Source organism: Phocoena sinus, chromosome 16, assembly GCF_008692025.1.
Source record: "Phocoena sinus isolate mPhoSin1 chromosome 16, mPhoSin1.pri, whole genome shotgun sequence".
NCBI classification, from domain to species: domain Eukaryota; kingdom Metazoa; phylum Chordata; class Mammalia; order Artiodactyla; family Phocoenidae; genus Phocoena; species Phocoena sinus.
This window is the reverse complement of record NC_045778.1, coordinates 71,797,797-71,811,127: the sequence shown is the minus strand read 5'-3', so window position 1 is coordinate 71,811,127 and position 13,331 is coordinate 71,797,797. Positions and strand designations below refer to the sequence as shown.

The 13,331-nt window shown below is 40.6% G+C and overlaps 1 protein-coding gene across 3 annotated transcripts in view; it reads left to right on the top strand.

Annotated features, from left to right (window-relative positions):
• Positions 1 to 293: 293 nt before the first annotated feature.
• PDZD8 (PDZ domain containing 8) overlaps positions 294 to 13,331 on the top strand; it is a 98,665-nt gene continuing 85,627 nt past the window's right edge. For 2 of the 3 annotated variants that reach the window (XM_032607385.1, XM_032607384.1), the window contains exon 1: positions 320 to 1,402. In XM_032607385.1, coding sequence (XP_032463276.1) covers positions 537 to 1,402 — 866 coding nt within the window. In that variant the 5' untranslated portion in view covers positions 320 to 536. Of the gene's footprint in view, positions 1,403 to 13,331 lie in introns of all 3 variants that reach the window. The other variant, XM_032607383.1, reaches the window with a different exon arrangement.

The window sequence follows — 13,331 nt, the reverse complement described above, 5'->3', positions numbered from 1 at the left end:
CGCGCCGCCACGACATCTCCGCCCGGCCTCCTTATCCTCCAACCGGTGGCCCCAGTTATCCTCCCAGATCCGCGCAGCGGCTTCAGAAGTGACAGCCACGTGTATCGCGGGGGACTGGAATGTTGGCGTGGGGGCGGGGTTGGAAGGGCGCCCGAGAGGTGAAGAAGGACCCGCGTACGCGTGCCCGGGCGCCGGCTGCCAGGCGACGCCGCCGGGAGCGAGTACGCTCCTGACGTCACTCGCCGTTCGTCCAATGAGCGGCGGCCAGAGGAAGGCGCCGTTCCGCTCCCTCCCGCCCCCGCTGCCGCCACCACAGCAGCAGCCTCCGGGAGCTTCTGAGGAGGCGCGGGCCGCCGCGGGCTGGGGCGCTGCAGTGCGCCGTCCGGAGCCCCTGGACGAGGCCCAGGGAGCCGCTCGCCCAAACCCCGCCGCCCGATGTCCTCAAGATGGAGGTAGGGGGGAGGGCGCCGTGAAGAAAGCCGCGCTGTGGGCGCGGGGGCCAGGGCGCGGGCGCTCCGGGCGGAGGCGGTGGCGGGATGGGGCTGCTGCTTATGATCCTGGTGTCCGCCGTGCTGGGCTCCTTACTCACGCTGCTCACCCAGTTCCTGCTGCTTTACCGCAAACAGCCCGAGCCGCCGCCGGACGAGGCCGCCCGCGCGGCCGACGGCTTCCGCTACATCAAGCCGGTGCCGGACCTGGCCCTGAGAGAGTACCTTTATGGCGGCGGCGGGGCTGAGGAGCCCTCCGGCGGGCCACCCGAGGGCGGCACGACTCCGGCCCCCGAGACCCCCGCCCCGCCGACGCGGGAGACCTGCTACTTCCTAAACGCCAGCATCCTGTTCCTGTTCCGGGAGCTGCGGGACACCGCGCTGGCCCGCCGCTGGGTCACCAAGAAGATCAAGGTGGAGTTCGAGGAGCTGCTGCAGACCAAGACGGCCGGGCGCCTCCTGGAGGGGCTGAGCCTGCGGGACGTGTCCCTGGGCGACACCGTGCCCTTCATCAAGACCATCCGGCTCCTCCGGCCCGTGGTGCCCTCGGCCACCGGGGAGCCCGACGTTCCTGAGGGGGAGGCGCTGCCCGCCACCTCCCCCGAGGAGCTGGCCTTCGAGGCGGAGGTGGAGTACAGCGGGGGCTTCCACCTGGCCATCGACGTGGACTTGGTCTTCGGCAAGTCCGCCTACCTGTTCGTCAAGCTGTCCCGGGTGGTGGGGAGGCTGCGCTTCGTCCTCACCCGCGTGCCCTTCACCCACTGGTTCTTCTCCTTCGTGGAGGACCCGCTGATCGACTTCGAGGTGCGCTCCCAGTTCGAAGGGCGGCCCATGCCCCAGCTGACCTCCATCATCGTCAACCAGCTCAAGAAAGTCATCAAGCGCAAGCACACCCTCCCGAGCTACAAGATCAGGTGAGAGGGGCGTGGGGGGAAGGGTCGCCCGGCCGCGGGGGCCTGGCTGCTGGGACCCCGGGCCTGGAGCCACGCTGCCGCCTGCGTGGGTGGGAAGGGCAACGACTGAATCCCAGTCCCTGCTTTCCAGGGCTCTTCCCAGCCCTGGACAGGGCCCTAGATAAAGGCAGGTAGTGCTTACGTTCTTTGCTTCCGAGGGGCCTTAATGGGAGCTAGAAACCTCTTCGTGTGTTCTTGGGCATCCAAGGTGCTGTCAGCATGGGTCGAAGCAGCATATCGAAGATGCAAGGGAAGTCCACCCTCCTCCCCGGGATGGCTCTGGGACTGTTGAGAAACTACTCCTATCCGTGGTTGCTGCATCACCTTGGCCACGTTGAGAAATTGTTCCTGGACACAAAGTACAGGCGTGAAGAGTGTGCTGGTAGCCCAGGGCTGTTGTATTTTGCAACTGCAGGCCCGTTTTGCTGTGCTGCTTCGGCACCTTTCAGGGTAGAGGGAGTGTCTGTTGGAAAGGAATACTCTTGCACTGCAAATTGGTAACGAGTTGGGAGCCTGTGCGTGTTGTAGTTCTCTGTACATTCTGTGTTCATGCCATCTGCCCTTCGGGGGTGGGTTCTATAGCACAGACGCAGACTGCCCCTTCCTGGCTCTGAGTTCCTCCCACAGTACCCGAAATGGCCCTGCAGATAGTATTTTAAAGATTGGTAGTGATTTTAACTGTTTTAAAGTCTCCCTATATCTGGCGGTTTGATTTTCTGTAGTATACTATTTTGATTAATGTACAAGGGTTTGGGTTGTTTTTCTTTTAATATCCTAGAAGTGGAAGGGGAAGGAAAATTTTGTAGGGCTAGAGGCTTCATCCACTTTGGTCTGGGAAGGCTTGTCGGTGTTGAAAGGGTCATGTATGGCTATTTCTTACAAAACATGAATTTTTAATTTTACTTTCTGTCCTCCTTTAATTTTGTGTTCATTAAAATGTTTGACCCTTTTAGATTTTGTTCTTTACTATAAAATTATGTAAATCTGGTATTTGCCTTACCTAGTTTCCTTTAGTGGAAGTTACATGTTTCTAGATCACTGATTTTCTACCACAGTTTCAAGCATCAGTGACCCAAATAATTCAGGAATATTTGATGTTTGGGTTTGGGGTGGAGTATTGACTTGTGTTATGTGGCAGATTTACCTTAGTAATTGTGTTTTGTTTACGCTGATATCACAGAGTGACGGCTTAAAACTGTCAGGTGGCAGGAGAAATTTACAATGGAAATATTTCCATAGATTTGCAGAGGATGGTGAACTGGTCATCCACTGTTTGATTTCCTGTTCTGTGAAGTGGAACATAACTTTATGAAACCTACTCTTTCAGCTCTGAAATATAAGTGACTAAATTATAAATGAGTTCTAGTGTTTAAGCAGTGAGGTGTTTGTAGCAGTGTGTGGCTAAGAAAGTCATGAGAGAAAGTTGTTACAGATTTTGATAATTCTATCACAATTTCAATTCTGATGTTTTCTGGGTAACTTTCAGGTGATAAAACTTGACTAAGTTATTATTTGGGGGTTATTTGTAGGATAGCCAGTGGTAGTGAGGGTACATGTCATTTTGAGGTGTTTTTTTTTTTTTTAATGTAGACTTGGAATTCAGTTAAATCTGAAGGAAATTATGATTAGAAGTTATGGAACCATTAATAGGTTTATTGCTTTGAAGGAACTTTATCATCTGTGTCATTGAATAGCATCATCGTTTAAAATGTAGCAAAATTGCTTTTATTTACTGTATCCAAAGGGATTTTTAAAAACATAGCATGTGTGTGTTTGGTTATGTATGATATTTCAACTTTTAAACCTTAAACATTAAATGATCACCTCCAGAAGTATACACACTTGTGCTCTTTATATTCGAAGGCATTTCAATGGTCAATCAGTAAATACTGTACAGAACATATCACTCAATCTGTAAATATTTATTGTACACCTGCTATGTGCTTATCATTGTTCTAGGTGCTGGGCTTTCAATACTGAACAGTCTCAATCCTTATGGAGGTTGGAGTTTAGTGAGAATTGTATTAGCTATACTTAATAAGATTTAAACTAGAATGTGATTGATGGGGTTGAAGTAACTAGGAAGCTGATTTTAGTTTAGTAAAAGAAAATGATAGAAGTGTGAGGATGAAAAGGGCTGCTTCAAGAAGTGTTGAGTTCTCTCATCTGTGTGTAGCTGTTCTGCCAGGAATATTTTAAAGTACTGATGTTGTGGTACAGATTCAAGTTTCAGCTAAGAGAATGAGTTAAAATACATTTAAGATGTATCACAATTCTCATCATGAGAATTAAAGTAGCTGTGGTTTATCCTTTTTTTATAGATCAGGGGATAGTGCCCAGAGTAGTTAAATAACTTGTTTAAAATCACACAGCTGTCAAGTTCTGATAAAGTCAAGCTGCCCTTTTTCCTTAAACTCTGCTATGTTGTTCTTAAGGATTTTTTTTTTAAGTATGTCATCAAAATATGTGGGGGTAGCCTTCCCAATTAACTGAGAACTCTGAGTATGACTATAAAGCTTTTTTTTTTCCTTAAAAATTTTTTTTTGGAAATTTTGAGAAACGATTCTTTTAAGGTTAAATCATAAGGTTAAATCTTTGGGTGCTGCCCCACTTAGCATTTCTTTTTTAATCCAGCAGATTTTACTTCTAAATAGAAGGTCTTACTAGTTTATCCTTTTTAGCTATCTAATCTACTTAGAGCTAAAGTAGTAAAGAAAATTGTATTGAGTCTTAGGATCTTTTGGCACTTGAAATTATTATAAAACAGAAATACCTTGCCAATTAACATTGTTGTCACTTCTTCCCCCTCTTCATTTGTTTTTTATTTTCATGTTGCTAAAGTAAAAGTGGCCCATCAGGACTACCCATTCTTGATGTCTCATAAAGAGATGAGAAGGGAGCTCAAATGATTGGTTGCTTTCTGGGGACCCAGCTGATAGACATTTACCCAACTAACACAGTTTGTAAAGCATTATAGTATTTTTAAATAAGTATACATTTTCTACATATTACAATTCTAATTTTATTAATTTTACTAATATTCTGATTTCACCACCTCAGTGTTCATTGTTTTGATTTTTTCTTAAAATGTATACTTTAAAATAGTAAAAGCCATAGTTTTTTAAAAATTATTATTAGTCAAAAATTAGTCTTCAAGAGAGAAGGATTACCACCAGTGTTCTTGACTACACGGAGAATCCATCTTCAACATGAAATCTGAGTAATAGTCCTGAGGAGTTTAGGGTTTGGGAGTCAGACATTTGAGATTCTTACTGATGCTTCTGTTCCTTGGGTTATTATTGCTGTGTAGTTAGCAGTCGTTGCATACTGAAAGGCCAGATTCAGTTTGTAGGTACTTTGAATTTGGCCTGCACTGTGGTTTTCTTATTTAATTGCCAACATTTAAAAATGGAAATTTTTGCATGATTTGGATTTCTGGCTTTTCTTCGGAAAATTTGGAAGATCTGGTAGCACTAGGCCCGCATTTGTCCTAGCAATAATAAGATGGAGAGATGGAGTCTAGTAGCAGCTGCAGGCCCTCTTACGTGTAGCTTGTAGTTCCCACCCACTTGCTACATTTACTGATGGTACTTGGCTGGCCTGACAATATATAAACTTGAGATGCTTACTAAATGAGGAGCGTTACTGTTGCTCTTCATCGAAAATGGGAAGAGTTAGTTAACAGCTGGATAGTAGAGGGTGCTAATTTCTGTCCCTCTTTAAACATTATGTCTTTGAAGAGACTTTCACTGAGCAACTTTATTTTATAAAAGACATTATCATTATAATGTTGAATGTTAAAAAAAATCATTCTGTTAGAAATCTTTTAAAAGTCCCTTGAAACATTTTTCGTTTCTCTGCAGTACAGCGATAGTAAGTGGACAGTGGCTGCTTTTACCTTGAGTTTGGTGGACTTTTGCTTTAGTGCAAGGTTTGGGTCATTAATTAACTATATATAAGTGTTTACTTCTTTGACTTACAAATGAGGGGGCATCTACTTATTGACACCATTTGAATTTAATGAATGAGTATGGAACAAATATTTGGGGGAAACTTCACTTTTCAGGTTCACGGAATGCCTTCTGAACATAACTGTCATAACTGTTTTGTTCTTTTACTCTTGAAAATATTCCAATATGTATTTGTAGAAAACTTTCACATATTCTTAGTGACTGGAGATTGAGGAGGCGAGGACAGGACTGTATTTAGTTAGATAGGGTCTTTTAGCATCTTTATCTACATCTTCTCTAAATATACCATTAATTTCAGAGAACTAAATTAGGCTTGGTCTGGAAAGCCTCATACTCTATAATGTGGCTTGTAATTGTGTTATTTCTTCCTTGGTCTTCTGAGATGAGGAAGAAAAACATTTATTGTTAATGTTAATTATAACATTTTAAATTTTACTGATTATTTGAGGTAAGGATAGTAATTGATGTCTTCTTAAAAACTTTCAAAGTAAATTCGCTGAAAGCTGACAAAATCATTTGTAAAGTTAAGTGTGTGTGCTGTGTTTATTCACTTACGCTTTCATACTTTTCTTTCTATATACAGACAACTTTTAAAAGGTATCTTTGCTTAGGCTGGAAAATACTTTAAAATAGCTGCTAGAATTCCTTAGTGATTGTAGGAATCATAGTTTTACTTCCTAATGTTAGTAGGAAATATAACTCACCTTTGGTACTTTGGGAGAGTGGAGACAAGGACATTGGGGTATCACGCTAGCTGTTCTGGAGTAATGATGTAATGTATTTGCTAATTTTTTATCTGTTATGCTTTTTCTTGTACTCCTGCTCAGATGAGTATCTCTATATAAATGGAATTGTAAGATCATTATCTTAGATAGTTGTCATTTTAAAAATAGACACTTATTTTCAGTAACTATTTCCTGAAGACTACCATACCTCCTGTTGTGTGAGAGTATGGTGATAAAAAAATGGTTAAAACAGAGTTCATGCTTTCAAGCTGGTTAGTCTTCCAGGGGAAAGCAATGAACAATTAAATTAAAGCTCATTATAATGACATTTGGATACATTTAAGACCTTCAGTTTTGTGAGAAACAGAGGAGAGATCAGTGTCTCTGCTAGGCAAATACTTGATTACTTTGTGTTGTATAATATTTTGTGGCCTTAGTTTCCTTGGTACACCTAAGTATGCTCCAGTTTAGTGTTGGTTTTAATAACTTCTTGCAAGTTGGGTTTTCTTAAGCTGTTTTGAAATATTATGATTTAGGCATTTAAAACACTTCAGATAGAAAATAATATATTGAAAATTAAATCTTTGCTCTAGAAATTTGATTTACATATTGAAAGGAGAAGAGTAATTATGAGGAAACTGTTGGATTCTAATCGGTGGTGTACAGGTCTGTTGGCTTCTGGGAAAGCCCTACTTTGTTACTAGAAGTAGTAGCCAAAGCAGATCATTATAAAGTAGATTGCATTGGAGGAGCATGCCTGACCAAAAACTTAATATTGACTTATAAATATTACTAATTTATCATATGAGATAGAGGCACAGGTAATAAAATCAGTTTGCTAACTATATGCCAGGAAATGTGTGTGCAGTTCCATACACTTGCTATCTCTCTTAATAGTTAAAGGAACTGTGTAGGAGAGGTCGGTATCTCATTTTTACAAAGATGTGGAAACTTGAGACTGAGGCGGTTAGTGACTTTCTCAAAGTCCTTTAAAAAAAAAAAAAAATCCTGACAATAGCCAGGAGATGGAAACAACCTAAGTGTCCATCATCGGATGAATGGATAAAGAAGATGTGGCACATATATACAATGGCATATTACTCAGCCATAAAAGGAAACGAAATTGAGCTATTTGTAATGAGGTGGATAGACCTACAGTCTGTCATACAGAGTGAAGTAAGTCAGAAAGAGAAAGACAAATACTGTATGCTAACACATATATATGGAATTTAAGAAAAAAATGTCATGAAGAACCTAGGGGTAAGACAGGAATAAAGACACAGACCTACTGGAGAACGGACTTGAGGATATGGGGAGGGGGAAGGGTAAGCTGTGACAAAGCGAGAGAGTGGCATGGACATATATACACTACCAAACATAAAATAGATAGCTAGTGGGAAGCAGCCGCATAGCACAGGGAGATCAGCTCTGTGCTTTGTGACCACCTAGAGGGGTAGGATCGGGAGGGTGGGAGGGAGGGAGACGCAAGAGGGAAGAGATATGGGAACATATGTATATGTATAACTGAAAGCAGAAACTAACACAACATTGTAAAGCAATTATACTCCTATAAAGATGTAAAAAAAAATAATTAATAAAAAAAGTCCTGGACTCCCAAAGACATGCTGTGTTACTTCTGCAGAGATATATCAATGGTTACTCTGAATAAACCAGGAGTTTGCAAACAAGCTGGTGTTAGGCCCACAAATTAAGAATAGCTTTTACATTTTTTAACTTTACATTTAAAGTTGTTCAAAAAAAAGAGAGAGAGAAGAAGAAGAATGTGCAACAGACCATATGCACCCACGGATTCTAAAATATATCCTATCTGGCCCTTTATAAAAAATGGTTTGCTAATTCCTGCTCTAAACCCTTAAACAGAAAACCCTAAAAAACAAAAAATCTACGGTTAAGTGCGTACAAAAAAGGAACGTGTACGCATATATGTTGAAAGGTACTTTTAAACCTTTTTTTGAGGGTCCTTTTTGGAAAGCTAACGAAAACTGTGGATACTCTCTGCAGAAAAATGCATAAACAGTTTAATTTCATGGAATTTTTAGTCCCCTGGAAACCTGTCTGGGGTCATTAACTCCCGGTTGCATAGTAAACACAGAGGGATACAACTTTCCATAAATATAACTGAAACTAACCTGCTAAAACAAATATTAAGCACTTAATACTTTTGCTGTCCTTCTTGTATGCCTTCAATGGCTCCAGCGTTTCTTTTCTTTTCTTTTTTTAAATTAATTAATTTATTTATTTTTGGCTGCGTTGAGTCCTGCTTGATGCGCACAGGCTTTCTCTAGTTGTGGCGAGCGGGAGCTACTCTTCGTTGCGGTGCGCAGGCTTTTCATTGCGGTGGCTTCTCTTGTTGTGCAGCACGGGCTCTAGAGCGCAGGCTCAGTAGTTGTGGCGCACGGGCTTAGTTGCGCCGCAGCATGTGGGATCTTCCCCAAACCAGGGTTCGAACCTGTGTACCCTGCATTGGCAGGTGGATTCTTTTTTTTTTTTTTTTTTTTTTTTTTTTTGCGGTACACGGGCCTCTCACTGTTGTGGCCTCTCCCGTTGCGGAGCACAGGCTCCGGACGCGCAGGCTCAGCGGCCACGGCTCACGGGCGCAGCTGCTCCGCGGCATGTGGGATCTTCCCGGACCGGGGCACGAACCCGTGTCCCCTGCATCGGCAGGCGGACTCTCAACCACTGCGCCACCAGGGAAGCCCTGGCAGGTGGATTCTTAATCACTACGCCACCAGGGAAGCCCCAGCTCAGGCATTTCTAAAAAACCTCTCACTATCCAAGAAAGTATAACCTGTCTCTTTTTTTTCTCTTAGTAAGATTCCCTAGAGCAGGCTGAGACTTTCTGAATCAGTTGTTCAATACGAACAAGTTAGTTAGTTTCTACCACTAAATATCTACTTTAGAAGTTAAATACTGACCCAGCATTTCTTCCTTTCACATTCTATGTTTCCTCAGAACAGTGTCACCAGGAAACAAGTGCCGTTAAATCCCTTTGTTCCTTTTCAGAGTCATAGGACCTACCAACACTTTGGGCATGGCATGAGAGCACTTCACACTTCATTGGAAAGTCATAAAGCAACTACTGGGTCATTAGCAGAAGTTTTACAGAGTAGTTTCGAAATCTCTCTTGCCAAATTGCTAGGACTCCCATAAAACCACATACTTACTGTATTTGTACTAGGGAAAAATGAGGTGTAAGTGTTAAATATTTACCTTCAAATGAGTAGAACTGCAGGTGCTACATAGAGACTGGCAATACCATGGAATTATTTCATTCTTTTTGGTTGAAGCTATAGGGAAGTACTTAAATTGTCTATTCCAGTAGATAGAGTTTTGAATTAACGTATGCCTGAATTCAGCGCTCTACCGTGCAAAAAGGCCTTGGAGAAAAGGCCTTATCTTCTCTTAGTCTCAGTTTCCAGATTTGTAAAATGGAAATGGAAATAATATCTATCTAATTGGAGATAATAAATGTCACATATGATACCTGCTGTATCTCCGAGGAGAAATGTACTCCTCTCCATTTTAATTTCATTCCTCTGATATACTGAAGCATTAAGTTTGAGTTGTACACCCAGCTTTATGCTCAAACACACAAATACAAGCCTCTTATATGCTGAGGAGGTGCCTGTCTCTCCCTCTGTCCCTCTCTCTCCATCTTCCCTTCCCCATCTCCCCCTCCCTCTCCATCTCCCCATCCTTTTCTCCTTAATAATAAAGTGGGGAGTATAAAATAAATGTGACCCTGAAAATTGGTTTGTAGGTGTAACGTAGACATTTCTCCAGGCACTATGCATAGGTCTAAGTCATTTACTGATTTACTCCACTTTTGGCCATACCTTATTTTCTGTAACTCTTATATTCTATAACTCTTCCTCTCACTTACTCTTTTCTGGCCTCCTGGGTGTTCTCACACTCCAAGCTGCACCCATCACAAGGCCTTGCTAGATCTTCTCCAAGAATGTTTTTCCCACAGATAGCCAAAGAGCTCACCCTTTCACTTTTTCAGTTCCTTGCTTCCATATCACTTTTTGACTATCCTATATAAAAAAGTACGCTAGCCTGTTAAACGCAGAATTTTTTTTTTTTGCACAAACTTTTTACTGGCACAGTGTGTGTGTGTGTGTGTGTGTGTGTATTTCTGTGTGTATATACAGAAACTGCCCAAATCGTAAGTATACAGTTAATAAATTTTCACAAAATGAACTCAGCCTTGTAACTGAAGTCCTGGGATTTTGAAGTTAGTCTGTCTAAAGAATACCTGTTCATTGAATTTCTTTAAATAGAATGTATAGAACATATTAACTTTTTTTAATGGTTGAAGGTTGTTGTTATAAACACAGACTGATGATATATAACCCAGTACTGATTGTAAAATCAGTATTGAAGAGGAATGCCGTCTCCCCTACACATACACAGGCACACACACACAGGCACGCACACGCACTCGAATGATGCTGATTGAGGTTTCCAGCAGTTCACAGTGCTGACTTCAAGGTCTGTCAGGCACCTTACTGACACCATCTCTCCTCCTCTCATTCCCACACACAAAGACAAAACACAAATGTGTTTGCAGCCTTCTCTGGCACTCCAGAAGCCTTGGTTTTTAATTTCACATTCTTAGGAAAGTTCCAATATTGATAAACTGCAGATTATCATCCTTCCCTTGGACTGATATAGAATAACAATAAAACTTATTTTCACTGGTTTGGTGCATAATTACCAGTTTTCCTCAAACCAGCAGAATGCTTTAGAACATGTATTTCTTCTCTAATCAGCCCATTGGGTCTTTATGCCCATAAATTCTTCATGTATTGTAGGGAGAATGGAGCTGATGATATGGTAGGTGGATTACTGGAATGTCCATGCTTTGATTTGCATAACTTTGATTAAAAAAAAAAAAGCTACACAATTTCCCACTCCCCAGCATAATTCTTCCTGATATGTACTTACAACAAAAATGCTGATTAGCAAGCATAGTAAAGATGTTTTAGTTGAGTTTATTCTTTTGTATTAAGTACCTGTTATGTGTACTTGTTTCGTTGGTGAGGTATGTGCCGGTTGAATAGGTATTTGTAACCTAAGTATGTTTAGAAATGGTGTTTCTGCCAGGATCAACTCCATATCCTCCTATATAATCTGCAATTATAAGTGACTATTGTTTTCTTTGCTGTAAAATCTTAAGTAGCAATAATGGGGGAGATAGTATTTCTGTTTAGTAGCTGGCTACAAGAATCTCTGTTTTGAAAAATGACTGTGTTGTTTTCTTAGTGCAGCTATTTCATGCAGACATCAGTATCTGCTAGATAGTGCATCTGGTGTGGTGTGCACACTCTTTGTTCTTTTCACACAATAGCTTTTCATGCATATTAGATTATACTCATACTTATTCCTAAGGATGAATGTGGTTGCTGACTACACAGTCTCGCTACCTTAGTTATTTGGTCAAGCAAGTAAATAATTCAAAGCTTTTAGTTCTGTGAAACTTGCTGAGGCTGAAGTTAAGAGCCATTCTTCCATAGCTAATTTCATTGTGATAATTATTTTTATAATACACTGAAAATTTTGTTTTGTTCTCACCATTATTAAGTACAGTATTATTTTTGGAAAGTTTACGAAGATTATGTCTCATCTATTTTAATATTTGGAAAGGTTATTAGTTCTCAGTATTTAACTTTGGATTTTAATCAGAACTAGAATTGCAGACTCTTGACATGGGAAAAATTTAAGTAAATGTTTGTAGCAAAATATGATTGCTTTTGTTTACTGTTGCTGGAGTGGTAGATAGCACAGATTGAATTTAGTTCAGCTATTTTGAAATTAGTGAAGTGTAAGGAGAAAATTCATGACCATCTTAGTCTGTAGTAAAGCCCATGAATACAATTTATCTAAATTATAAGCCATTTTAGGGGTAAATTGCTTACTTAAAATATTTGAGTAAATTATTCAAACTATTTGAATTTTTTAGTACTATAGAGTTAGGATTTGGATTCATTCTGAGATTCATGCCAGTCAACAAGCATTTTAGACCAGAATCTGTGGTAATAATTGTTGGAGCCTCTGTGCTCTTAAGGTTTTTCTTGAAAGTAACTCAGCCTCTTGCCCTGAAATAGTAGGATTATATGATGAGGAACATCTGTTTACTGTGGATTTCTTTATTTAGTGTATAGTTGGGTAAGTCATGTAACTTGTAATTTCTGATACTGAATGAAACAAAAATCTAAAGTTTTTAAAGTTCTTAGAGAAAAGAATGAGGTGGCATTATTATTCACTTCTCTGTTATTTCTGCATAGGTCTAATGTAGGAATTTCTCCTAAATGTGCAGGTACAAATCATCTTTAATATATTTTCAGTTAATAAGTTTGACTTTAGTTAGGTGATTGGGTTATGAACTAAGTGTAGCATAGATATGGATAATATTAAAAATCATTTATAGTTCAGAAAATGCTTTGCTACTTTTATTTGGATAGAGAAAATTGAGGGGAAAGCTGGACATTTATAACCTTAAAGTATTAACTTCTGCCTCATTTCTCTTGTTCAGATCTTTTGCTGTTTCTTACTTCATATCTGGAATGGAGTTTCTGTCTGTTCAATACAGCTAACTGACTTAAGACAGACCTCTGTGTTACATACTTCATCTTTCTTATCTTTGCATAGTAGGGAAGTGATAATTTTGGCATAAGATGTTTTCTTTTCCCCCATCCACTAGATTTCGGAAGAGATTCAGTTTACTCAGTAAACGTTTGATACCATCTTTGTCCAGGGCACAGTGCACTGCAAAGAGAATTAGTGCAATGAGGGAATAAATAAAACAGTCCTTCCTTCCTTCAAGATTTTTTTTAATCTAGTGTGAGAAACAATGTACTTAAAGTAAAATAATGAGTTACAACTTGGAATTTAAGAAGATTTGCCATGACTAAGTGTTGTTACTAATAGTTTTCAAAGTATGGTTTGAGGACCCCTTTGGACTTTGAGAGCCTTACAGGGCAGTCTACCAAGTCAGAACTATTCTCATTATAATACAAACATGTTATTCACCTTTTTCACTCTCATTCTGTCATAAGTGTACAATGGAGTTTTCCAGGAGTTTCCTGATATGCGATGACATCATCACCCTGAAGGCTAATGGAATGTGAGCTTTTGTAGTCTTATGTTTAAAAGTATTATTTCTAGTTT